At 40.7% G+C, this 27,344-nt stretch overlaps 1 protein-coding gene across 11 annotated transcripts in view; it reads left to right on the forward strand.

Moving 5' to 3' along the window:
* Positions 1–225: 225 nt before the first annotated feature.
* Positions 226–27,344, forward strand: part of EMSY (EMSY transcriptional repressor, BRCA2 interacting) — a 39,544-nt gene continuing 12,425 nt past the window's right edge. For 6 of the 11 annotated variants that reach the window (XM_034074598.1, XM_034074600.1, XM_034074599.1 and 3 more), the window contains exons 1-11: positions 1,388–1,457; positions 4,921–5,020; positions 5,615–5,689; positions 7,565–7,740; positions 8,886–9,038; positions 13,186–13,445; positions 17,803–18,079; positions 19,861–20,151; positions 22,246–22,395; positions 23,673–23,846; positions 26,062–26,198. In XM_034074598.1, coding sequence (XP_033930489.1) covers positions 1,388–1,457; positions 4,921–5,020; positions 5,615–5,689; positions 7,565–7,740; positions 8,886–9,038; positions 13,186–13,445; positions 17,803–18,079; positions 19,861–20,151; positions 22,246–22,395; positions 23,673–23,846; positions 26,062–26,198 — 1,863 coding nt within the window. Of the gene's footprint in view, positions 351–1,348; positions 1,458–4,920; positions 5,021–5,614; positions 5,690–7,564; positions 7,741–8,885; positions 9,039–13,185; positions 13,446–17,802; positions 18,080–19,860; positions 20,152–22,245; positions 22,396–23,672; positions 23,847–26,061; positions 26,199–27,344 lie in introns of those variants that run through there. The other 5 variants (XM_034074605.1, XM_034074608.1, XM_034074604.1 and 2 more) reach the window with 3 other exon arrangements.

Consider the following 27,344-nt stretch of genomic DNA (forward strand, 5'->3'; position numbering starts at 1 on the left):
TTTGTCCACTCCCGGCTCCCGTAGCCATGGCGGGACACCCTTTCCCTCTCCCTCCCTCACTGACTACAATTCCCAGCATGCTCCTCGCTCCTGCGCATGCGCTCTGCCCCCTCCCCGCGCCATCTTGCCAAATCGCTTCATCCATCTCCTCTCTCGCATGCAGCGCAAGGACTACAACTCCCGGCGTGCTCCTCGGCTCTCACGCATGCTCCTTGCGTCCTACCGCCATCTTGGCCCGGGGACGCGCTGCCGTCGCCGCCGCCACTAAACAAACCGGAGCGCGGCACCGCTGAGGGGAGGAAGGCTCTGCCGCTGAGGAGCCTTTCGATGTGCCGGGCACGGCCGGGCAGGTGGGTCCCGTTCCCCGGCCGCTCATCCCCGCTGTGTCCATAGGGCGCTCCCCGGCAGCGGACACGGGTAGCTCCGCTTCCCCCCCGACGGCGGGGACCCGCGGCCCCCCTCAGGGCCCCCGCCTGCAGGCCGCTGGCGCTGCCCCTCAGCGTCCGACACTCGTTCGGTCGCTGCTTCACGGCTTCCGAGGGTCGTAGTGATCCATTGACGCTGCCAAGGGCCATGGGGGCACTGGGGAAGGGCGGGCGGGGAGCTTCCAGTCGCCGTCTACCTCGTATAGACATGATCCTCCCTCCGTCTAACCCCGCGTTGGCGCCGGGGCTTTTGTTCCCGGTGCCCACCCCCCTGCTGTGCCGTTCCCTGCCCTGACCGGCTCGCCCTGCTCGCCTCAGGCTCCTCTTTCTCCCTTCATTATCCTCGTTGCGACGGGGAGATGCGGCTTCTTCCCCCGCCGCCCCCGGGATGTCGCCGCGATGCGATGGGGCGAGGGGGTGTTCCCGTGTTTTGGCTTGGGGTTGGTTTTAGGAGGGGGATTTAGTGTTGGAAAGCGGATTTACACCGTGGTTTTGGGTTTTTTTTTGCCGTTCTGTCACGTAATGGGCTGGTGCTAAATGCGTCCCCCGGGGGGAAGGGGGAGCGTGCGGTTAGCTGGGGAAGAGTTCTTATAATAGGTGCTCTGTGCATAAAGAGAGGGAGGAGACTGGAGCATCAATTCGGAGAGCGTTTCGGCGTGGAAAAGGGCTTGAGAAGGAGGTGGGAAACTCGGTAAAAAGGCTCGGGTGATGGAGCCGAGCTAGGGAGTATAGGAAATCCCTGCCCTTGTGAAAGCGCCGGATTCCTGCATGGCAAAGCGTGCCATTACAAAGGCTGGAGTGTGGGGATGAGAGGGAATGCGCCGATGGAGTTGTGAGCGGGCTCAGGAGAGTTTACATCAATCGGTTTGGGAAATCAATACGTGACAGACTCGCTCTTACTGTATTTATATTCCCTTTTCCAGCGAGGCTGAGCTCTCTGGGAGCGCAGACAGGAGGGCAAGATGCCAGTGGTGTGGCCAACTCTATTGGATCTCAGCAGAGATGAATGCAAGAGGATCCTTCGCAAACTGGGTACAGTAAGATGCAATTTGTGGGTCTGTATGTTTGCCCGTTTGAGATTTGCCTGCCTGCTGCTTCCATGTAATACTTTAATGTGTCTACAGGCAACTTACAAGTCATTTCCTGCATTCTGCGTGTGTCATTGGTTTGACAGCCCTGGCTTCAAATGATGTTTGGCAGATGCTCTCCGCCAGAGCAAAATGAATAGAGCAGAAGTGTGTTGGTTTGGGCGAGTGTTTCATGGATGTCCTAGTCCATGGTGCTTTTTATGACTGTTAACGTGTGGGATACTCTGAAAGGAGGGTCCACGTCTGAGTTTCAGTTCTGTGTTAGGCACCTTTTTGTACCAAAAAACTCCCATGAAACCCTGGTTTAACCTGCACTGTAGGGCTGAGTTTGAGTAATAAAGGTAGAAAATGGATCTGTGATGGTTTGTGATCTGCAGTCACACAGATTATCAGGGAAGTGTGAAATCAATGTGTTCTCAACTGTCATAAGAACGGGAGCTTTTTGCACTGTTCAGTATCTGAGACCCCTGCCTGATAGAGTTATATACTGGTTGGCATTTTGGTGCTCTGTCCTTGTAAATGTGTGAGACATGCTTTTGTATTTTAGCAGGTAATAACAATGTTTGTTCTTTCCTCACACATCCATTTTGGCCTACCACAGGAGACAATCCTTTGTTTGACCATCGATCTGATCTTGTGCAGTCATTTCTGGGTTCTTACAGATGAATTTAATTAGTTAAAGTGTTTTTTGCCACTTAAATGATGCATATTGCGAGAAGAGAAGAAAAAACCCTTAGGTTTCTTGCCAGACTTTGTTCTGAGGAGCATAATGTAGGAGATGATGTCAGGAAGAAGGTTGAGACTCCCTCTAACTTCCTGTGCCTGTCACAGCTTTTCTCGTTCTCATTTTACTTGGACATTGAAAGATGATGTGTTGTGCTTCTTGACTGTGCCAAGGCTCTTTACATGGTGAAGCCACCCCCTGTATCTTCTGACAGTTGAGAATGTATTTTTCCCTGTTTATTTCTTTCTTGGGAATCTGAGGGTTGCATTCAGCTGAAACAGTGATGTTGCACACAGCATTCCAGCTAAGCTGTACACCCGTTGAGTGCCCTCGGCTTTAAGTGAGGCTCAAGAAGTACAAAAACTAAGAGAAAATGCAGGATGCCAAAAGATTTGGACCGGATTCGTGCTGCTGAATTTTGTTAACGTAGCTCTGCTGGCTGGGAGCATGGAAAGAAAACTTCCAGCCCAGCTGCTGGCAGAACCTTGCTGGTGCAGCTGAGCCAAACAGAGCTGCAGCTACACCTCCTTCAATGACATAACCTAGGCTGACAGGAAAAGAAATAAATAATAAAACCCTCTTTCTGGTTTGGGTTTTTTTTTCCCTTTCCCTGTTTTTTTCCTGGCATGAGCTGTGTCCCCACAAGGGGGCCCTGCGTGTGTAACAGGGTCAGAGCCCGTAGGAGCTCTGTGTTTGCTAGGGAAGAGAAGCTCTGAGTTAAAATCCATGTAACTGCAGGGCTGGAAGGTGGAGGAGCACGGGCAGTGGGAGTGAATAGCTGTCTAAGGATTATATCCAGCAGTATCCATCTGCTTTAGAGGGATCTGCTTTTCCAGCTCTCAGCCCAGCATCCATCATGCTCCATCCCGATTGAAATGCGGTGGTGTAGGTGAGGCTGAAATGCATCCTGAGGTGTGCAATAAATAGCTAGCATAGTTCTGCAACATTTGTGGTTTAGAACTGAATGAAGGCATAATGGTAGCACATTACACTTGAAATAATGATAGTTGTTTGGGAAACCTGTTTTGTGAAGCTGTTTGATGTGTTTTCTGTTGGAAAGAGAGCACACCATTTAGTGATTGCTACATAGACACACAGTCACAGACTGGTTTGGGTTGGAAGGGACCTTAGAGCTCATCTAGTTCCAACCCCCTGCCACAGGCAGGGGCACCTTCCACTAGACCAGATTGCTCAAAGCCCCATCCAACCTGGCCTAAATAAGGGTGAGGAATGTACTTACAACTGTTCTGAAATCTTTACCATCTTCCAAAAGGCCAGAATGTGCATTTTTAAAGCCCTGGTCTAAAGGATCTCTATCAAAAATGCAGAAAGAAACAACAATCTAATAAGGATACAGTTGTATCTGAGAATTGCTTCTTGTTAATAGAGGAGAATAATTAGTATCTTAAACATTGTAACATGTTTGTCTAAATAGATGCTGATATTACTAATAACCATTGCATTAATTAGCAAATGTTTTATAACTGAAGAAGCTCTAAGTGCTTCTGTAGGCTACTCTGCATCCCTGTGCAAGGCTGCATTTTTAAGCAAAGCAGCTCTGCTTTATGTTTTGGACAGGAGAGCAGGACTTCTTTTCAGCACAATTCCTTGATTTGATTTGTAAATTAGCTCTTTGGAATCCTAAACTGAAAGCTTTTCAGATGAGCAGCGGTCTTCTGCAGCAAGCATCATTGGTGTTAGGTTTTGGCATACCTCTTTTATTGTGGTTAACTGGGATGTATTGTGGGGTTGTTCTGGGTTGGCCGCTGAAATGGGGGTGCCACAGCCAGTTATGGAAGTGTCAGAAGAATTTGTGTTTCTGGTTTAAAGCAGGAGTTGCAGTGATGCTTCCTTACACTGTGCTAAGCTTTGGCAAATCAGCAGACTCCATTATTTCATTAGGTGTATTTTCACCCTGCTTCAGAGGACACAATTCAGATGTTTCAGTAGCCTTTAACTGATTTTTATTGGACACTCATGGCATGACATTTAGATAGGTCACCTGGAATTATAAATTCACCTTAAATGAGAGTTGTATGTTGGTGAGTTAATCTTTGTGATAGTTCTACAGTTAAGAGTAGCTCTACATTTAAGAGCAGCCACATTGTTTCTTTTGTGTTGAGCAGGCGGAATTCAGTGTGTTGTGTCCTTTTCAGATTCAGGAAGTTGTACATATCAAGTAAATGGGCATGAAAGGTTGTCATGATTCTATTTAACGGACTAGAGCTAATGTTCTCCACACTCATTAAGGAAAGGCATTATGGAAAAATCAGTTGCTCTTTGGATAGTGCAGTTCTTTTTCAAGTCCGGCTTTTCTGTGGAGTGTTTAACAAGGATATATGTTAAAAGCTGTTCTGCTTCTAAAGAATTCTGAGCTACTCTCAAATTTGGGGTCTGTTCCTTCAAGCTTTCTGGATGAACTGTCAGCTCAGAGCTTGACATACTCGGTTAGGTTTATAAACTAGATAATCCTCTGTGATAGAATTGTTTCATAGAAAAGCTGTACGCTGCAGAGTAATTGACTGTGAGAGTTCGAAATCATCAATCTCTTTTGAGAAGCACTAAATAATTGAAAGACATGTTCCTCTTAATGATTTTGCAGATTAATAGAATACTGTCAGAAGCATTTTTTCCCCCTTTGCTGCGAGCATTAAATAAAATCCTATTTGTTCTAATTCTTCAGAACTGGAAGCATATGCAGGTGTCATCAGTGCCTTACGTGCACAGGGAGACCTTACGAAAGAGAAGAAGGATCTTCTTGGAGAACTCTCTAAAGTGCTTAGGTAACCCTGACCTCTTTAAAATGAGAACCAGTGACCTGTTTTCTTTTAAGGTATTGCCTGCACTAGAATCACAAAGCAAATCTTAATTCAGAGAAGAAATTCTCCATCTTGTGGAGGTTTAATTCCTCTTCTTCTTTGAGATCTAACAAGGAAAATAACCATGCCTCTGTGGTTGAAGCTTTACTGTTTTGGTGCTTTATGAGATACAGTGTTAAAAGCTTACAGGTAGCTCATGAGTGTGTGCTGGCTTCATCAAGGTAGAACTTCAGGGTCGTCTTCAAGAAAGAATGCTGTGTGTTCTGAGCACATTTGTCTGCCACATGCTTTAAATTTATTGCTCTCCTTAGGAGGCTGGATTCTCGCAGTTTGCTATGAACAGCAATGTTCTTTTCATCCTTCAGTAATGTTTTTGAGCAACAATACATTCATTCTTTCTCCCTGTGATAGCAAAAGTTAAGTGACAATCTCTTAAATGTAAATGCCTGTTCCTTTTTGTCTCTTGAGTAGATTATTCATAAGTTTAATTTCAGGCTAGATGTTTTAGATAAATGTGTCCGTCTCCCTTTGACTAAAATATATTGCTGTTTTTAATAGTATTTCAACGGAGAGACATCGTGCTGAAGTTCGGAGGGCAGTAAATGATGAACGACTAACGACTATTGCACACAAGTAAGCTACAGGTCATTTTCTATGTGATATCAAAGGTACCCTTTGGAAAATCCATCATGCCTTAACTGAAAGATAGAACTCTGAAGATTGAGTTAAAAAAACCTGCAGCAAGTTAAGTGGTGACATCAGTGTCCACCCTTCCTGCTTGATGCAGCTGCTGTGCTGGCAACCACTGGGCTGGTTCCTCCTTGCGTTTGCTTTTGCAAGCTCCACATGATTTTGAGAGGTGGAGAGGAGCAAGAGGGCAAGTGCTTTCATATCTTTGATAGTTACTTAGCTGTCTTGTATTAAGAACTGTCTTTAAACAGAGGAGGATTGGAAGTGTCTGTATTTTTCTTCTTTTTCTGTTACAGCCATTGATTTTTGACTATTGTAGATTAGGTGTCATGGGGAGAAAAAAGGAAACTGTACAAATAGCAGGCCAGTTTGAGTTTGAGTTATACAATAGATCCAAGGCTTGCCAAAATCAGCAGACTGTTTTAGTGCTGCAGAAGGGCTTTTAACATTTTAGTGTTTCAGTGTCCATGTTTAAAGAGTTAGAGGTATGCAACTAGCAAAACCCACCAACTTCCTTACGCCCCTTTAAAGAAAGGGGGGGAAAAACTATCGAAGACTAAGCATTTAGTTATCAAATCAGGTTTTTTTCTTGAATCAAGTTTCCTTTTTAAGTAGTAGCTCTGTTTTTAGCATTTTACAGAACGAGCATAAAGTTTGCCCTGAGGTGTTGAACTTCAGGTGGATGTGATATTATAATCCAGACAAAGTGCAATTGTTAAGTGCTGCATCTCTTTGGTTTTCCCTATGGTAATTCTTTGTGATAGTTGGTAATACAGTATTTGACTTAAATAATTAACTCATTAAGGAAACAGACTTTCCTAGCTTTGCTATGTGCAACACTTGTAGCCTTAGTTTCTATTGGAAAGATGTATATTTACCTCAGCTGATGCAGCTCTGCTTACACTATATGAATATGTATCTGAAGAACACTGAAGTGTATCAGGGTTTATCAACAGAGCAGATCCTCTGCATTTTACAAACTAATTTGTGGTAGCTTTTGCTGCGACTTGCAGTAGTTCACATGAGGAGTTGTATTTGCAGAATATATGAATACATTACAATGGGTTGATTTGCTGAAGAGCATGACGGCATTGAAAAATAATTTGCCATTTTGATTTTGCTGATTTGACAAATGACTCGTGTAATAAGTCATCAACAGAAACACTTTTCCCATCTTGATAAGAACAGTTTTTGGAAGCATTCCAGTTTGTAAGTACTAAGGTTAAGAGAAAACGGGAGCAGCAGGTTGGTTCCTGTTGAGGAAGGTGCTTGGGGTGTATTTAAATCATTTCATATTCTATTACTTTGGAACTACTTTAGTAAGTCTGAGAAACTCTTGCTCAGGTAAAACCAGATTTGCATTGGAAGCTGAGAGTTTTTCCATGTAATGCAGTAGTAGATGTAAAATTCCAGTAGTCTCTTATTGGATGTGCAAATACCTACACATCCAATTTACACATCTATTGGATACATAGGTATTGTCATCCAGATGTAGAGAGTGTACCAACTGTACCTGAATAGTAGCTAATCTTATATGGGGGTTTTGAGTGTGACATCCACACACCTCTGTCCCCTTAAGGGCTCTTCAAAATAAAACAGGTAAAGAAGCACTAACTCTTAAGATTTCTTTGGGAGGATTTCTCCATCAGGTGGGAAAAATGTAAGGGCTTTCACAAAATGAAGACAGTTGAAGGTTATTGCTGTAGTGTGTCTTTAGAAACTGCCTTTTAGACCTCACTGTTGAAAAGCCTCTTAAATATGAGTACTGAGTAGTTTGGAAACTGCAATATACTTACAAGGATGTGCATTTCTGTTTAGTATGTCTGGACCAAACAGCTCTTCCGAATGGTCTATAGAAGGTCGTCGACTGGTGCCGCTGATGCCACGGCTTGTTCCACAGACAGCTTTTACTGTTACTGCTAATGCTGTTGCCAATGCAGCGGTTCAGCACAACGCATCTCTTCCAGTTCCTGCAGAAACTGGAAACAAAGAAGGTGAGAGAAAGCCCTAACTACTTCAGTCGATGGGACTATAGAAGTAATGTCACGGGACAAATTGTTTTCATAGGTTTTAAGTGTTAGATTGTTATTATTATTGCAATCTGAATCTTTCTTATTGCACAATATTCTTAGAAACATGATATTATTTATTTATTTAAATGTGTTTGCAGCACCTGCAGCGTAAATCTGATACTTGGTGTTAGTGAGCACACTAGCAAGTGAAATTAAGGAACCAAATTGCCAGGAAACCGGGGGGAAATTCACTGGTTAACGTGTTAAACTCTGTAAGCTCTCAAAACTTGGACCAATGGCTTAAGCTTTAAAGTTCTGTAAGTGATGAAAGATGTTTAAGGTCTCTTCTGACCCAAACCATTTGATGTTTCAGAATACCTTAAGAATGCAAGTAGGTTTTGGTGAAAGTGGAGAAAATGTTGTTGGTTTTATTATTTCCCCCCAGCTTGAGATTAAACATACCAAGTTAACAAGTTACAGATTGCTTTCTGCTTTCCCTGTGCCTTTGAAATGAAGCTGGTACGCATGCCATCTAGCTTAGCTGAATAGGCTTGAATTGTGCTTCATGCAACTGGAGAATGCATAACACTTCTTGAAACAAGCTGGTTTATTCTGGTTGTGTGAGAAATGCTGCATCATTGTGCTATTATTTACAAGAAAGAGTTGAAAAAAGCTGATTAGCAAAAATCAGTTGTTCATTACTGAAGGATTATTTTGGTTTCCTCAACTGGTGTACTGTTGAGGAGAGACACAAGCTATGTTCCATTAGTTATCAGTCTGGATATGGTCACAGTAAAGCAAAAAGATCAAAATACCAAATTAATGCTAAAATTAAAAGTAATAAGTCGTAAAGTAAAACATCAGGTTAATACAAATAAATCTGGAATGAACATCAGAGATTCCTGGGGGTGGGAGGAGGGAGGTTAGATTTCTCTGTTGTCTTTGAAAGCCATTAATTCAATGGCCATACTTAGGTTAAACTGGGGAGTAATCAACAGGATAGCAGAGGCAAAGATACGGATAATGACCCAATAAGTCTTTGGCTTCCATTTCAGTTATTAAAATAGTGATAGAATAATGGGATTTTGCACTTCAGTTATATGGAAGGTGTCTTTTCTCCTCTTCAGTGGTGGTTTGCTATTCCTACACAAGTACCACTTCAACCCCAACATCTACCCCTGTTCCAAGTGGCAGTGTAGCAACAGTGAAGTCCCCCAGACCTGCCAGTCCAGCCTCCAATGTAGTCGTCTTGCCAAGTGGAAGTACTGTTTACGTCAAAAGTAAGTGATACTAGCAACTGGTTAACAAAAGGGAAAGAAAGGGACAGTCTTGTGGCTGAAGCATGGACTGAGTTAAACACTTTGACTTTGGGCAAGTCGTTTAATGCCTTTATGCCTTCGTTTAGTCTAAAGGATGAATTTATTGCTTCCCCTTTTCAGGGAAATCACGTTCATCATAAATCCACTCACTGTCAAAGGCTGCAGGGAGCAGTAATGACAAGGACAAGAAGAATGAAAAGTAGTTTCAAAATTAAACCTAGAAATTGCTGTATATCAGTGGATTTCTAATCCAGCTTGGTCTGAACTTGTCTTTAAGGTGGCTCAGCTGGTTGCTTCCATTGAGGACTTCCCTCTTCCTTCTGCTGAAGTAATGCATTGTAGTCACTTCCTTGAGTTAGAAAAGGTCCCTCCTTTCCACTTTCATTGTGCATTGTAGCCTGGCAAGCATTTACATGCTCATGTTAGCTGTGTCTGGCCGTTTTGTCATTTACTTGGAAGTGAATCTCAGTGGGGTTTGCATTACTTGGCAACTGTGAAAACGCCAAATGAAATCCCACCAGATACCCATCTTCATGCATTTAAACTTGGAAATATCCAGAATATAACATGCACAATCAGTCTTTTTTCTAACCCCCTCTCCCTTCTTTCTTTGGCTAATAGATCAGCTAGTTTTAAAAGCAGAATATGTCCTTATACGTACACCCAGCTCATCAAAGGCAGCTTTACTTAACTAATAAAGCTGTTTCCTTCTGTCCTTATTTGATGTCTATATCAAAATGCAGGTGACAGAGGTTAACAGTGAAGTGGATAAGTGCTATTTTTATGCTTGCTGTGGATACCTTTCATATTTTAAAGACTATCTTAATCTTTATGCAATATGTGGATGTTTGTATAAACTTCTGGGTAGTCAGAAATGCCACATTGTACATAATGTTACCTGCAAACCACTGTCTTCAAGGGCTGAATTGTCCCACAGAACCCATTACATGAAGATTTTTCATTTCTCTGATTTAGAGCACTAATCACTCTGCTTTAGTTTAAAGATTCAGGGGAAAAATGTTCTTAACCTCTTAAAAATTTAATTTAATCCTCTAATGAATTATTACATGGTAATATGTGAATTATTACATGATAATGAGTGTAAAACCAGTCTAGACACACAGTAGAGGGATGAAACGTTCTCATTTTTATTCTGTCCACCCCTAGATTGCATTTCCCCACACACACACACTTTGCATGCTTCATTTTGTTCCCTTTTTTAAGGAGCTGTGTGTCTTTCAGTCTGTGTTAGATCAGTCACCTTAGTTTTAACAAACCTGCTGAAGAGCAAGCTCAGGAGGCCTGAGTTATAGTGGTGACTTTGCCACTGATCTATTGCATGACCTCCTCTGCGTCACAGTCTGATTGAGCCATTAACCTCTCCCTGCCTCTGCTTCCTTGCTTGTCAAGTGTGAGTTACACTCGAGCTGTATTACCTTTTAGCTAAATGCTGGGGGGAAGCTTTGTGCAAAAGCAGTTTCTAACATGAAATCATAGAAACAACATCCATGCAGACCCCCGGCAGTGAAAACAGGAGATGAAAGGAGCTCTACTTAACCAAAAAATAACATTCTATTAGTTTACTCTTACTTTCTTATTTTTGTATTGTTCTTTATTGTTGTTGGGTTGGGTTTTTTTATGGATAAGGACTACAAATAGCTTCCTCTGAAGTATTTCTTGGTGACCCACCAATGAAGCAGCACTGTCCTAACATCATAGCTGCATATGGAGTTTTGATTCAAATGAATTCTGAGATCCCAGCACATTTTCAGTGTGATTAACATCCTCACAGCTCTATGCATTGTGCACTCACAGTAATGCTTAAACCCATGTTCATAACACAGCTTAAAGTCATGTAACTGAATCTCGGCTTTATAGATGGAGATCACCTCTAGGCTTTTTCAGGGCTGTAAAGTGTTGATTAGAGCTTTGAAATCCACTTGTAGATCCATGCTTCATCTGTACAGCTACAGCCAGCTAAAAAGTATTTTTTGGAGTTCAAAGCAAACTTAAAGCCTTTGCTTTTCTTCTCTGGTTCAGCTTCCATAGAAGTGGATTTCCACATCTCTGTGTGGGTAAAACTGTCAGAAGCGCGCCTGCAAATGAGCTGGGACTTGTATGAAGAGAGAATTCCGTGTTCCAGAAATCACTTGCTGTGATACAGGGCACTTCCTTGTCCATGTTGATTCCTACATCTTCACTTTTTGAGTGCTGGAATACTTAGTTATTTTAATTGGAGATTGTAATTAGCTCTTGACCCTAATTAGAGATAGACTACCAACCAAGTCTGCTTGCCTTACCCGCAAGGCTGCATTGTGCCATGGCAGTGTTTTTGTCTTTAAGCCCCAGGCATATGGAACAAGTTCTTCAGCCTTGTTCTGCATAGGGGGCATTGTGTCTTTTTGGCTTATCTCCGGTTTGCTTAACACTGGCTAATTTGATAAACATAAATGCCACCCGTTAGCTGTAAGAGATTTTCAAGGTTATTAAACCACATCTTTCTGTAATGTATGCCAATTTATGAACTTATTGCCTACTTTGGAAAGCTTCACATGGATCTAAGATGCATCAGTCATGCTGTTAGCCTTTGCTCAGCTGAGTATTGCAGATCTTTGCTGTATATGTGCAGTAGAGGATTGTGAGGAAGAATGAAATTCTTTGAGGCCAGACTTTTGTTATTCATGATTGCCCATTTGGTGCTGCTTTATGTGTGTTGCACAAAATGCACCAGTCAAGGCAGAAGCTGGTAAAGTGAGGTTTGACCTTTGTAGCTAAAGTATGTCATAAAATAAAGGATCTCAAGATGCTATGCTGAGGTGATAGGGAGGAGGGTTGCTATGATGACAAGCATGGCATAGTAGGTACAGAGGTTGAAACTTAGGGGAGGTTTAGGTTAGATATAAGGAAGAAATTCTTTACTGTGAGAATGGTGAGACACTGACAGAGGCTGCCCAAGAAATTTGGGAATGCCTCATCCCTGGAGGTACAGGACAGGGTCTGGAGCAACCTGGACTAGTGGAAGGTGTCCCTGCCCATGGCAGGGGGATTGGAGCTAGTTGATCTTAAAGTCCTTTCCAACCAAAACCAATCTGATTCTGTGAAAACAGAGAAGACTACTGAAGGAGTCCAGTTAGTGTAAACAAAACCAGCAACAAGAACAGTGTAATGTAAAGATTTAAACTGAAATGCTGTCCTGGGTTCAGCAGTAGCAGTCATTTCTCTCCTTCTTGGTAGCTGGTACAGTGCTGTGGTTTTGACTTTCAGCCTGGGAGCAGCGCTGATAACACTGTTGTTTTTAGTTGTTGCTCAGTAATGTTTACTCTGACCAAAGACTTTGTGAGTCTCATGCCCTGCCAGGGAGGAGGGGAAGCTGGGAGGAAGCACAGGCAGGACACCTGACCTAAACTAACCAAAGAGGTATTCCATACCACAGCACGTCATGCCCAGGGTGTAAACTGGGGGCAGTTACCGGGAAGGGTTAGATCACTGCTCGATTGGGCTGGGTATCGGTCGGTGGGTGGTGAGCGATTGTATTCTCTTCCCTTGTTATTTCCCCTATCATTATTATTGGTGGTAGCAGCAGTGGTTTGTGTTATACCTTAGTTACTGGACTGTTCTTATCTCAACCCATGGGAGTTACATTCTTTTGATTCTCCTCCCCATCCCTCCAGGAAAGAGAGGGGAGGAAGGGAGGGAGTGAGAGAGAGATTGACTGCATGGTTCTGAGTTACAGCTGGGCTTAAACCACGACAAATGTCTATGATGTTATCCCAACCCCCTTGTGTGTGTAATCTCATTAGTCAAGCTTCTTGAGACAGAATGAAATCCCCCTACAGGCTCTTAGGTTCTTTAAATCTCTTAAACTGAGTGAAGTAACCCAGTAAGTGAGTAGGTTCTGGGGTTTGTTTCTTTGCTTTATGGTGGTCTGTATCAAGGACTCTCTGTGGTGTGATACAGGTTGGTTGTGACCATAAGATGTAATTTATACTCATTCTTCTTACCTTATTTGAAAGTGCATACAAGGCTCAGTAAGTCTGTAGTGTTTTAGAAAGCACTTAGAGCTGCAGATATGGGAAAATATAACTGAGATAAAGTACTTCTTTTGCAGGTGTCAGCTGCTCAGATGATGATGAAAAGCCCCGCAAAAGACGGCGAACGAATTCCTCAAGTTCTTCCCCTGTTCTCCTGAAAGAAGTCCCGAAGGCAGTGACTCCTGTCACTAAAACTATCACAGTGCCTGTAAGTGGCAGCCCCAAGATGAGTAATATAATGCAGAGCATTGCCAACTCCTTACCACCGCACATGTCGCCTGTGAAAATAACCTTCACTAAGCCCTCAACACAGACAACAAACACGACAACGCAGAAGGTATGTGGGGGAAGCTGCCAAATGTTACTTAATTCTGGTTTTATCAATGAGTAAGATGTGATGTTTGACTCTCCCTTGCTGTGAACTGTCTGGCTGTTTTCTTAAGGATTGCACTTGGGATAAGGTAATCCCTCTTTAAAACGATCAAAGAGAAAAAACCAAGCTCTTGTATGAATTTAGTTCACCTGTGTGTGAAAGGACCTGGATTGACAGCCGTGGAGACTGAAGCCCTCTTTTTATCCACAGAACAGGTACAGCACAGGCAGCGGGAGTGCAAGCTTCCCCCAGACTGCCCCACCAATGTGCCTCAACCCTGACCTGAAGGGACCACTTCTAGGGATGAGAGGGGATTCAGTCTCCATGCTCATTCAATTCTTGGCCTCTCTGGTGAGACTGCCAACAAGGTTGCCAGTTAGTACCATTTGTGGTGTTGGGTTTTGTGATATGGACACTAGTCCACTGAGAACTGGATCACATAGGCCACTGAACAGCCTTCAGATGGTAACAACTATTGGTCAAAGGTAATCTTTCTTATTTCTATTTTCCTTATTGATGATTATTCTTTGCAGTAGTAGAATTCCAGCAGAGGTGTCATGGGCTTTCCCTTGCCAAGCCTTTTGTCTAGAGACTAGGTTTTTTGGGGGTCTACAGAGCTTATCCTTGGAGCTGATCAAAGACTGGGGGGGTCTTTATTTTCCTTTCAGTACTAGTGTGCCATCTCTCATTCTACATTAACAGTGGTCAAAATCAGTTGCATTCTTTCAGCTGAGTGTGCTCAGCTATCACCAGAATGCAGTGCATGGAAAAGGTTTTCTGTGTTGAAGTTTTGTATTGGACTCAGACTCTTAACGTGCCACATCTATGGCATGACTGTTTTCCCATGGCCTTAGGAAGCATTTCGGATGTGTCTACTGTTTTGTTCTTAAGATGTAAGGAAAGATTAATGGCTCAGACCAAGCTCATTCTTGGTATGGTTATTTATTAAGGCAGACTTAGGAGTGGGGGGGTTGTCTGTGGAATTAATTTGGCCCTGATACCAACAGATTGGTGGGAGGCTGGCCACTAACAAGCATTTTTTATTCCAACTGTGGGAGTTTGACTTGAGCTCAGACCCTCACAGGGTATTTGTTCTATTCGTTGTCTTAATTGTTTTATGACTCTATTTGGATTAGCAGAGTTCCCATGTCCTGACTCTTTTGGAAACAAAGGAAGATTAACTGAAGCAATGTGCAATAAAGATCTTGCTTTCTGGCCTTTTCCCACTTCAGAGCTCTTTGATGCTTTCATTTGAGTCGCTGTTCTTTAACAGTGTTCTGAATCAAATTTCATCTCTGAATACAGGAGTAGAAAGTTGGGAGTGAGCATAAACCATAAAGTAAAATGTCCTGCATTCAATGCAGCAACTTCACAGCTAGTATAGGGCATCCTGTTGCTCTTGTTAGGCTCATCTTTACAGCAGGAAGGATTTTTCTGTCTTAAACATCTGTAGTCTTGTATTGAGTGTTACATATGCTGGTAATTAAAGGTGGAGTGTATTAAATCTACAGAAGGAAGAGAATAACCTGTTGGTGAGGTCTTTGCTGCAGTTGTGCTTCTGCTTGTTCTGATCTAGAAGTTTTAGGTTTTGCCTTGCATGGTATTATTTGACTCTTTCTAATCTGCTATGATAGGAAAGCCATCGCTTGTTTCATTAGGAAGCCATAGTAGTGTTTGTATCTGAACTTGTCACACTGCCCCCTTTTGTTGGATTCAGATATGCCAAAATACGTAACTGGATCATTTTGGTAAGAGAGATTCCTTTTCAAAGTTTGAAATTAAATGCTAGACTTGTTACATTTAAATGGGAAGTGTACTATTTTAAACAAGTTCTGGTAGAGATGGCTGATGTTTTTGGATATGAATGAAATTCTTCATTCCTGCATGCCAGCTTTCTGAATTGCTTTGACATTTTAGTAGGTTGGAGGAAGATTATATATAAGGACTAATAATGTCACAGCTCCAATTTGTGGATTGTCTTACTATAAAGTCCTCTGTCTGGGACACAGAAGGAATCAATCTAGTAAAGCTGTTGGCAGTTAATGCCTTTAATTCTTCAGGAGCAAGGTTTGTTGTCTCTCAAAATAGAGCTGATAGCACTAATTTTAATATAGATTAGGTGTTACTTTTTACCATAACAACAACAAAAGAGCAACTTGCTTTTATTTTAGATTTTAAATCAAGCAATCTTTCTGCTGTAAAATGCATCATGCAGTTTTGGTACCCACAATGAGGTTACTTTGATTTCAACATACATGAGAAAAATAGCATCTCAACAAATGTGATTTGAGCTTTAATCCTTCTAAGCTTTTACCTGAAAACTGTGTTTTCTGGATATACATCATACATGAAGATCACTGAACTTTGTTCTGCTTTGTTCATGTTGAGAGAAGAAAAGAGACCCAAACCTGCTTAGTCGCAGGGCAGCAATCATTGTTGAGCTGTAATTCTTTACAAGCTTTATTTCCTTGTGTGGTTAAAGTACTATTAAGTGATAATCTTTGTCTGATGGTTTTAATCTCTGCCTTTGAATGAACAGCAGCAGTTTTCAGGAGTTGTGATTATGCCCAGATTCATCCTACAGATCTGTACTTAGTTAAGACACTGAACTTGTCCTCTTGCACTATGGATAATATAGGAAGTTTAACATGAACAATCTGCCTTTTTCAGCTGCAGGTTGTCCTTTGACTGTATTTCTAAACAAGTAGAATGGAACTGGCCATAAAATTCAAACACTTGGGAAGTATTTCTAGTGTTAACTAACTAAGAAACAGGATAAAACTCTAGAGGCACATTGTAAGGGTCTTTTCACCTCCTACCAAAATCAAGCTGTGTCATATTCAGTGCATCTTCATGCCTTAGAGCAATTTCAGGAGGGTGTTTTGATTGAATCAAGGTTCGATAGAGGGGAAAGCTAAGAGTGCCACAGAGAAAATGTTCTTCCCTGGAGAATGCAATAAAGTGTCAGAGCAGCAGATGTTCTTCAGGCATTGGTCAGTTGTGGACAACCTCCTGTAGTAAAGTCTTTGGTTTTCCTCAGATCAAGATATTAAAGGCTTAGCTATGTAGCAGGGATCACAAAACCAAGCACTGGGGCAAAGGGAGAGGCAGAGGCAGCCATGGGGGTGAAATTTGCTGCTTTTATTCCATCCATGTGGTTATCTTTATTTTATTTTATAAACCTGTAATCTCTTAGTGCTTGATCTGTCACTTAAGTCTGTTTCTGATGCCATTATCATGCTATTTTCTGTATCAGGTTTCACTATTCCTTGGGCTGTAGTATAAGTCTTTTGGTTTGAGCTGACCCAGGTTTTCTTTGCTCCTTCTATACTTTTTTCTCTCTGCTTTTGGTACAATAATAAGTTTTAATTGTCAGAATTTTAATAAATGAAATTATGTGGACAGTTGCATAATTAAAACAACTCAATATTCTTGCATGGTAAAGTGAAATTATGTTGTATTTCTGTGCTGTGTTTTGGTTTTAACTGTGTAAGTAAAAGGATGTACATAGAAGCAGAATAAGAGGAATCTCTTTATATTAACAGTCCCCATGTTCAACACATAAGAAATGTTAGTTTTGTGGGTCAGTTGCATAAGAACAGACCTCTTCTAGTGTTATAATGAATTCTGTATTTTCCCTGTGTCAGATCAGATTAATGGTGGTGTAATTGTAACTCGTACCAGGGGTAATGTTTATTCTCTTTAGAGAAGTGGCTTTCAGACAGATAAGAAAGGTTTTCTTGTTATTGAGAGCACAAATTAAAGCAGAAATTGTTTCAAACCTAAATCATGTCTTTTGCACTGAAGAAATATTGTTTACAGCTTTGTGCATCAAAAGTATTTCCCATTACTGACTTGGCAACTACTTGTTCATTGCTGAAGAGAAAAAAGGGATTGTGTGTTCTCTCACTGCCACTTCTTGATGTATGTGCAAGGTTTGGGAGAATGGTGTTTCAAACGTGTTGGAAATGGCTTTAGTTCCATTTAAAATGATTTTCAGGCTTCCTGGGCCTGTTTAATGAAGCCAGGCAGTTCATTCCTGTCTGTTTGCCTTCAGACATGAGATAATTCCGCTTTAATTAGATAGTAATTGTTTTTCTTGAACCCAAACCTTTCTAATTTTAAGGAAATGTTTATCACCATTTCTTCAAACTAATTGAGTATTTTTGTTGCCAGTAAATGAGATTACGAGTCTTAAATGGTCTTAATAAGCATGTATGCCTGAAACTAAATACACAGACAGATGCATTACTGCAATTTTATGCTTTTAGATAAAAGCAAAGAACAAATGAATTTCTTGTTGTTCTTTTTCTTCTTTCAGGTGATCATAGTAACCACCTCTCCAAGCTCAACTTTTGTACCCAACATCCTTTCAAAGTCCCACAACTATGCAGCAGTTACGAAACTTGTCCCAACGTCAGTCATTGCCTCAACTACTCAGAAGCAGCCAGTGGTCATAACTGCTTCTCAGTCCTCTTTGGTCAGTAGCAGCAGCACCAGCAGCAGCTGTTCCACTCCTTCCTGTACTGCAAATACTATTGCTGTGACTGCTGTAGTGTCGTCAACACCATCAGTGGTTATGTCAACAGTAGCACAAGGTATGGCAATAACATTATGTTTATAAAAGATGCTCTTTCAGTGGTGAATTGGACTCTTTGTTTTGAGAATAACATAGGGGAGATGCACTTGGTGTTTACATATGATGAGTAAAGCACAGGAGATGTGAAAGAAATCATAGCTTTGGGTTTTGAAAAGAATTCACTTGCAGCAGTAAAACACTATACCTTCAAAATTCCTGGCTTTTAAAACTGTTATTTGATGTATGGAATATAGTGTTCCCAATGTTTAAAGATGATTGCTTCTCTTAAAGCCTCATTTACAAAGGTATGCAAAGTTTACATCAGATAAATAGAACTTATGCTTGACATGCTCAGTCTTTAGAATATTTCTTGTGGTGATTAATCTCAGTGACAATTCTGAAAGGTAGAGAGGTGTTTACACCTTTTTATCTGTGTATTTTATCAGCATGTCAGTTTTTATGTCCTTCAGTTTAAGACCTGATTGGACCTGGATTAAAATTCCTAGGTTTCTGATTTCCAGCTCCAAGCATGTGTTGGTATGACTGTTTCAGCTCCACAGCCACTAGGTAACATTTGGAAGAGAAGCTCTGCATGAATGAAAGTGCCTTAGTGAGCAGCCCTTGAAAAATAACTGCGCCTGACAACTTGTCACATTGCTGTTTTTCCTTGTCTGTATTTTCCATTCTTATTTCATTCCACAAAATATTGGGCAACCAAATCAAGGCTGAGGAGGCATTTTGCCTTTTGTATTGCTGCTGTTAACCAGATCCTGAAGATCATAGAATGGTTTGGGTTGGAAAGGGCCTTAAGATCATCCAGTGCCAACCCCCTGCCATGTGCAGGGACACCTCACACTACACCATGTTTCCCAAGGCTCTGCCTAACCTGGCCTTGAACACTGCCAGGGATGGAGCATTCACCACTTCCCTGGGCAACCCATTCCAGTGCCTCAGCACCCTCACAGTAAGGAACTTCTGCCTCATATACAATCTAAACTTCCCCTCTTTAAGTTTTAACCAATTACCTCTTGTCCTATCGCTACAATCACACACAAGTTAGTAACCTACAGAGCTTACAGCAGAATTCCATATCATTGGACTGTGGATTTTTAGTTAGGTTTGATCATGGGAGAGATTTTACTTCTAAAATACAGGAGATGCAGTATCTCTTGACCAGTTTTGCTGGAAATGCTGTGACAGCTATGTAAGGGAATGGCAAAAGTATTAAGATATATTTCGGAACTTCATCTTTCCATTTTACTGCAAACTTGTTTTAGTCACTTTATTACTTGTAAGATCACCTATTGGCACAAAAATGTGTTCCATGGTTTTCTAAATTACATAGAACTACTTGATTCTTTTAAACCAATATTGTGTTCACTATGAGATACTCCCTTCTAATGTTGATGGGTTTGATGTTTGACATGCTCATATCCCTCACTTTTTGTAGTCATGACTTTCACTATAAATACTTGGATTTCTTGAAACCTAAAATATCAGACTTTGAAAATGTTTGTGAATTATTTGCACTAGAAAGGGTGCAGGAAGTAAACTATGATTGTTTAATGGTCATTCCATTAGCTGCTATTCTGCTGCCACATTGCAAATCTATATAAAGCTCAGTTGTCTCTGATTAGAGAACGTCTCCTATGTGGGAGCTCTCTTCCCTTGTGTATATGCATTTTTCACTAGGAAAGGTAGTTGAAATGCAGAATGATTTTAGAAATGGTAATATTTCTTTCTATTTTCTTTCTATTTTCTTTTGCACTGTCCAGTCTTAAACCATTTACTCTTTTGCAGGTGTGTCTACATCAGCAATTAAAGTTGCCTCTACCAGGCTACCTTCCCCAAAAGGTTTGGTTGGGAGCCCAACGCAGATCTTAGCACAGTTTCCCAAACAGCATCAGCAGTCCCCCAAACAGCAGCTACAACAAATACAACAGGCCCAGCAACAGCAACAACAACAACAACAGCAGCAGCAGCAGCAACAGCAGCAACAACTGGTGCAATCCTCTGCAACTCAGCAGCAGCCGCAGCAATCTCAGTTGCCACCTGGCATCAAGCCTACCATTCAGATCAAACAGGAATCAGGTAGTTGGGGTTAATCTTGGGTCATATCACTGATTTATGAGGTCTAACCACAGCTCAGGAGAGGGCAGAATTCTGTCCCAAAATGTGCATGGGGAGCTGTGATTACTTGGGTACAGGATTTGGCATTAAACCTGGATATAAGTAGATGGTGATGATTATCTTAATGTTTTCAGCTAACATGAATTGAGGGATTTGGTTCTGTCCTTGTTTGGTACAGGTATTGCAGACCATGTTTTAGGAATAGATGTTTTATCTTTAGAGGTCAAAAGGTATGTAAATATCTTCAAAACTAACATGATAGCAACCTGGAAGATACCAGTTTTGTGAAGATCCAAGAGCTCAATTGTATCAACTGGAAAAATAAGTTAATCCGTGTTTTAACTCTTGCTTTTGGGGATCCAGAAATCAAAACCTACTTTTGAGGTACTTTGTCAAAACACATACAATTAGATCTGAGACTGGAAGTTGGACTGGATTCTTTTTGTAGTATTGATTAATTCAGTTGACTTTGGGCAAGTCTTGTCATCTTTCCATCTCTGCTGTAGGAGACAGGTCTTATCTCCATAAGATGCAGTAAGAAGTAATGCTTGCAAAGTTACCTAATTCAAAAGGAAGAAGTGCTATAAAAGTGCAAAGTATTTTCATGTCCATATTTGATATTAATATTATTCATGTAAGTTAAATTATTACTTTATATTCATACTATTTAGATCAGAGAATTAAAATACACCGTAGTATGAGATATAAACAGCCCTGCTCCTGTCCTTTGATAAACTTCCTTTTGGAATGGTCCTAGGACTATTGGCTAAGGAAAAATATCTATTAATGAAGACAGATAGGAGACCTCCCGTGAGTGAACAGTATTTGATCAATAGGAGCTTCATTCCTCTCGTTCCACCATGGGTTTAGGTTCAGTGTGCCTTTAAGTTTCTTCAGAAATACTATCCAATTCCTATTCTTTCTGGAAGGTGTGAATCAGTTTTCACAGAGACTTTGCTTTTTATCCAGTTTTGTGTCTGGATGCCACAAAGGCTTCAGTTTGTCTTTCCTAACTTCCATTATTTAAGTTTGGAGCTAACTTGCTCCATCTTGCTTTTATAGTCAATGTAGAAAGAACAAAACATCTCAGGAGGACATTTCATATCCTAAGTGGACAAAATTATTCACCTGGTAATATTTGTGCACTAATGTAATGCTGACATTTAGATGGGATCAATTCAGGCTGGGTGTTTCATGGCATTTAACCAACACAATGCAATATGTTTCCCTTATGGAATAGAATGTAAGTTGCAAGTATCCTCAGATATACTTTTGAACAGATGATGTGAATCTCCTGGTTTGCAACTGAGAAGTGAATCTTGCAGAGGTCCCATTCCATACTGCATGAATGAAAAGAGAGTGAGCAGGATTCTTGCTGTATTAAGGTGTCCTCATCCTTTGTTCTTGCTGAGTCTACTCAGAGCTTGTTTCAGCCCAATTCCCTTGTGGCTTCAAGACTGCAGGTAGATCAAGAGGAGAGAGAGAGCAGTTTACTTAAAGCAGTCTTCCCTAGCCAGTGTCACAGTTGCTTCCTTACAACCATTAATGCTCTGTGCAGAAAGCTTTTATTAGTTTAGCCAAAGGGATGAAATTGAACTAGGCTCCTTAAGAAGCATTAGAATTTAGACTAAATTGATGAAGAATCATTCCACTTTTAGATGGTTCATTGTATATGAACCAATTCAATATTGGTTGTAGCCTGTTGTTTCCTGGGAAACATTCTATGTATTGCATCATGGATCAGAAAAGGTAAAAATCATTACAACAAATCATTGATAGAATGGAATCCTGCACTTCAGTGGGTGTAGGTAGGAATTGAAACAGGCACCAGAAAGATTGAAAGATAAAGATGATTTAATATTTGCAAAGCAAAAACCAAGCAAAAAAAGCCCCAACCCAAACAAAATAAGTATTTGTTTTTCAGCATCAAGAATACATGGGCTCAGAATAAAAGCCTTGTGAGGCTTCTTGCCCATTCGGGCTTGGTCTGAGAAAGCATTTCAGAAAGTAACTTTTCGTGCCTGTATTTTAACAGTGACCTTTCTCCTTTCCTAGGTGTTAAAATAATCACTCAGCAGGTGCAGCCCAGTAAAATCCTTCCCAAACCAGTTACAGCGACCTTGCCCAGCAGTAGCAATTCACCTATTATGGTGGTTAGCAGTAATGGGACTGTCATGACAACTAAACTGGTCACTACTCCCACTGGTAAGTTACGGCTCTGAGAAGGGAAGGGAGGGTTTACCCAGGCATACAGGTCATCAGATATGGTTTATTAGAGTAAATAAAAGATAAGGTGCTTCTCTGTTGTAAACAGTGAGCACAACAGCACATTCACAATCCTGTTAGGATTTATTCTAGAGTAGGATTTTTGTACTGAGGGCTCTTTTATTCCTTTTAGGATACTTTTGAATTAGCACACAAAAACAGGATCATTCCCTCCCTGCTGGGTTTGTTTTAAAGGAAGTTTTCTTGTGACTTACACTGATACTTTGCACTTCTGTAGCACTTTATGTAGTTGACTTACATTTCTTAGGTACCTCAGCAGCATTGCTGCTTTACATAGATGGACTTCTAACAGACAGGTGACTTGCTCATAGACCTGCAGTGACTTTATAAAAAGGCTGGTAAATTGAATTTGAAACTCCCAGTTTTTTTAATGTAGATCTAATTGTATTTGTGTTTTCTTACTGATTAAAGATCAGAAATAATGCAGACTTGTATGAAGACAGCTTAAAAGGGAGCTTTATCCTGATCTTTTAGTGTGGGTTGAGAATATCAGTATAACTAATGCATTTCCATTTAACCTTTTGAAGTACTTCACAAAAACATTAAGTGTATGAAAAAAAACAGTAGTTTTGGTCTTTGTTTCATTGGTAAAACCTGTATTGTGCTCCGTTCCATTTGAGTACATGGCTTTCTTGTAACAAACTGGTTTGCTCTATGAACTTTAGCAATCAAGGTGTGTTATGCACTACCTGCAGTAGTACAAGCAGAATGGAATTAGTCTTGTAGTTGTTGGCTTGCATTATTCTGAGCAAGTTTTCTATATGAACCCATTTCTATTTTCCTTCTGAGAAGGAGTGGGTCTGAAAACCCAGCATTTATACCATGTCAGGAGGTTTCTTTTGTAATGCTAAAGGTTAGATCTATATAACTGCGTTATCATTGTAAATAACATGTTTCTTCTAGTGTGATATTTAGACCAGTTACTGGTGGTGTTCTTTATAATGAATTTGTCATATAGGAGAAGTGAGAGTATAGGTGTCTTTGAAAAGAGGAAGGGATCAGTTTTGGTAGTGTCATGAGATACCAAACTCTTGAGTATCTAAGGGATCAAGTGGCAAACCTACAGGCGGAATCTAAAAGCTGAAATCTTAGGTACAAGGATGTGAATTAAAATATACTAACTTATTTTTCCACAGATCACATTCTGTCATCATCATGTTCTAACAATGGTCTTTCTTGTTCTCTCTTCAAAACAGGAACTCAAGCAACATATACACGGCCAGCAGTTAGCCCCTCGATAGGGGCTCGGGTGGCTGGAACTCCAGGGGCTGCTACTTATGTGAAAACTACAAGTGGCAGCATCATTACTGTAGTGCCAAAATCACTGGCTACGCTGGGAGGGAAGATTATCAGCAGTAATATTGTTTCTGGTAGGTCATACTTTGACATTAAGACTTATTGTAAAAGTAACTTTAGACTTGCTCTGATTGTTCAGGGCTTTTCTATGAGTTATTTGCTTAAGTAATTATTAGGACCTTTATTGGAGAAGAAGTTAGTTCAGAAGACAAATAGCTGAGGATGAAGAAGATAATGGGTAGAAGTTAAGAGAGGTGAAGTGTTCTTAAAGACTGCAGTATTTTTGTGTTTAAGAAGTAAACATCTTAATGTGAGAGAAGCCTGGGAGGAAAAGGGAAATGTGGGTAAGGAGAGCTATTATATTGCCTTCTGTTATTAGGCAGAAAGATCAGAAAAGAGTGCTTACCCTAATTTAAAGCATTTTATAATCTGGATCCTGCCCTTTTCTACTCCACTGCACATCCAAAGAGCCAGGATGAAAGTGAGCTGTATATGTTACATTCTGCTGTGCAGTTTTCACCTCACCTTGATCTTCTATCAGTGTCAGCCTGTTCTAACTTCAGTTTTAACTCTCAGCCTCATGCAGACCTTGCTGCTTATCTTTGTTAGTCTGATGACCAGCCTTGGTGTTCTCTGCCAGTATAACCGCCAAACATAGGGTCTCTTTAGGACCAGGACTAAACGCACTCACATCAGTCACGGCTTCTTAGTATCTGTCTTGAACATCATCAGTGTTAAAGCAGACCTAATGCTGCATTTCCTATCAAGGTACACATATACAGCATATCTGTTACACAACATATCTGCTGGGTCTGTTCATCATCAGTAGTATCTTTAAATTACTCAAAGATCCTATTGTTAGTGCTTAGCAAAGACCTGATGCCAGCCAGCTCCTATCACTGGAAGCTGTCCACTAAACTGACTACCAGGTGTAGCCTGGTAGAGAAACCTCAATTTTCCAGGTCCTGATTTCTGTACAGTGATATTTAGGGCTGATGCAGTAGCTTCTTTGGGCACAAGTGACTTTTTTAGCCTGTTGAGGCTGTGATGAGTTGCTTACTAAGAAGATTTCTATATCTACTAGTAAGTGTAAACACAAATGCAAGTAGTATTCTCCTAACCAGCAGCTAATGCAGGGAAACCCTTAATGGGTCCTAATAAGGATAATAATGATTGTTCTAAACCAATACCAGTTTTAAAAGGATGTCTGCTTTTTGTTGTTGCTTTGTGGTTGGCTTTTTTTGGGGGGGGGGGGTTATCTTTCTTTTGCTTTGGAGTTATTTTTTTTGCTAAAGGAGCAGTCTTTAGATACCTCTGAAGTCACTAGAATGAAGTAAATCATAATCTCATCTCAGCATGTCTTCCCTTTCCCAGAATTAGTAGCATTATTAATCTGAAATACATAGTAAAGTACCTACAGGCATGACTAATGGGTAGGAGATAGTGAGGGGAGACATTGGGTTTGCAGCTCTGCTATAACTGAGTGGTACTTTCTTCAAGGAGGAAGTGGAAGGTGTGGATGAGAAGCTGTTTGAATAGATATTGAAATGGCAGTTTGATAACACCAATGACTTACGTATCAGTGTAGGTACTCTTGTAGGAGAGCTGATCAAATTACCTGTCACTGCAGGTAAATAAAAACCTGATACAGGGAATGGAACTGATGAAATACTGGGAGAGGCACAGAAATAGCCAACACAGCTCTTCAAAACCAAAATCCCCACACTTCTAAATTCAGGTTTTAAGAACTGATTGTAAACCAATAGCATATTTTTCTTCTTTTTCCTTCTTTCAATCGACTACTTATCACTTGTATTACAGCAGCTCAGTGCCAGAAAGAGCTGGTATCTCTCTTGACTACAAGATACGTTCTTGGTACGTAGATTCTTCTACAGATGTTATCTGTAGAAGAATATTTGTCTGTGCAAATAGGACCTTGAGTCGAGTATTAATGGTGTCCTTATCCCCCCCTAACTCTAGCCTTTGAGAAGTTAGACATGTTAGTTTGCTCTGTAATTTGTAAGAAGGGGTTGACTGTCTGTATGCAGAATGAACTACTCTGTCCTGGGCATGCCTGTTTTTACTGTAGGTGGAAGATTTGTAGAGTGGGTATCTCATCATTATATGTTGAGTTGGGTGACATAAATTCCCCTTTCAGTTGATGCCCTTTTTTTGTTGTGTTGTCAGATTTAAGTACAATGATTCCTCTATAACTCATCAACCCCTACAATGGAAGAAAATGTATATGTGATAAAGTGAGTGTTGGTTTTTATCCCCACAAAACTTTAGGAACTACAACCAAAATCACTACAATTCCAATGACATCCAAACCCAATGTGATTGTTGTGCAAAAGACTACTGGCAAAGGAACTACGATTCAAGGGCTTCCAGGCAAAAATGTTGTCACAACGCTGTTGAATGCTGGGGTAAGTGAAGAGGTTCAAGTCTCAGAATGATAGCTAAGTGACAGGCTGTGTGGTGGCTGCTGCATTCATTCTGCTAAAGTCCTTATTAAAAGCAAACTGTGCATGAGCTCCTTACCAGATACAGCATGCCTTGATGTTAGGGATGTTTGGAAAGCAAGTATGTTTTGCAGGATATAAAAGATGCTTAAAGCAAACTGGAAATGTTCCTAAAGGAAACCAACTTTCTTGAGTTTGCCCTTTTTCCATGGTTAAAAGGTTTTGTAATGCTGAAAGGATTAAGTAGTAGAAAATCACTAGAATCTTGCCCTGTTTGTGCTCTACTGAGAACCATGGTCCTCTGTGTTATAAACTTGCATCTTCAATCATTTATATTTGGGATGTAAAGAGCAGAAATAAACTGTCCCTTCACAGTAAAGGTACCACTTTTCAATTTATGTGGTATTTAGCACTCTGTACCTGAGTATTATGTATTGTTAAATGGTATTTTTGATAACCTGGTGTACACTAAGAACAAAATCAAGTTTCCAGTTTCAACTGGGTTTGCCTATGTTAGTAAATAAAGATGATGAACGTGCTTTATGCTCTTAGATAGAACTGTGAGGCGTAATGCTTTAATCATGCAGTTTTTTAGTCTCCTTGTAGCAGAGCTGAATAGAGAGGGTTCTTTTAAACCTTTTGGGATTCTTTTAGAAGATTTTAAACTTCCCTTTTTACAAAACTTCAAGCTGTGTTTTCATATAAGTGGAAATCTTGTGATGTTACGCAGTAAAAGCCACCACAATGTGCTGGTATTGCTGAAACAAGTACGGTTCTTGGCATTTCCAGCTACCTCATGAGAATTTGTAGGAGTAGCAGGAGAACTGGCAACTAATGTTGTTCCTCATCTGGTTTGTTACCGTGCAGAGCTAAAACCAAGCATGCTCGATGTCTTTGCTGCTTTTAAGCTATCAGGAGTCAACTTATATGTCAGCACTATTCTAAAGCCAAATGTTTCCTGTGAAACAGCTGTAAATCTATATCTGTTAAATGAACTTTCTAGTTGGAAAATAAAGTCCATGACAATAAGACAAAGATCTATATTTAAAGAACTTCTTTTCAGAATCTCGAGTTTTGTAGATGTCTTAACAAAGTTAATAGAAATAAGAG

Source organism: Melopsittacus undulatus, chromosome 2 (assembly GCF_012275295.1).
Source record: "Melopsittacus undulatus isolate bMelUnd1 chromosome 2, bMelUnd1.mat.Z, whole genome shotgun sequence".
NCBI lineage: Eukaryota > Metazoa > Chordata > Aves > Psittaciformes > Psittaculidae > Melopsittacus > Melopsittacus undulatus.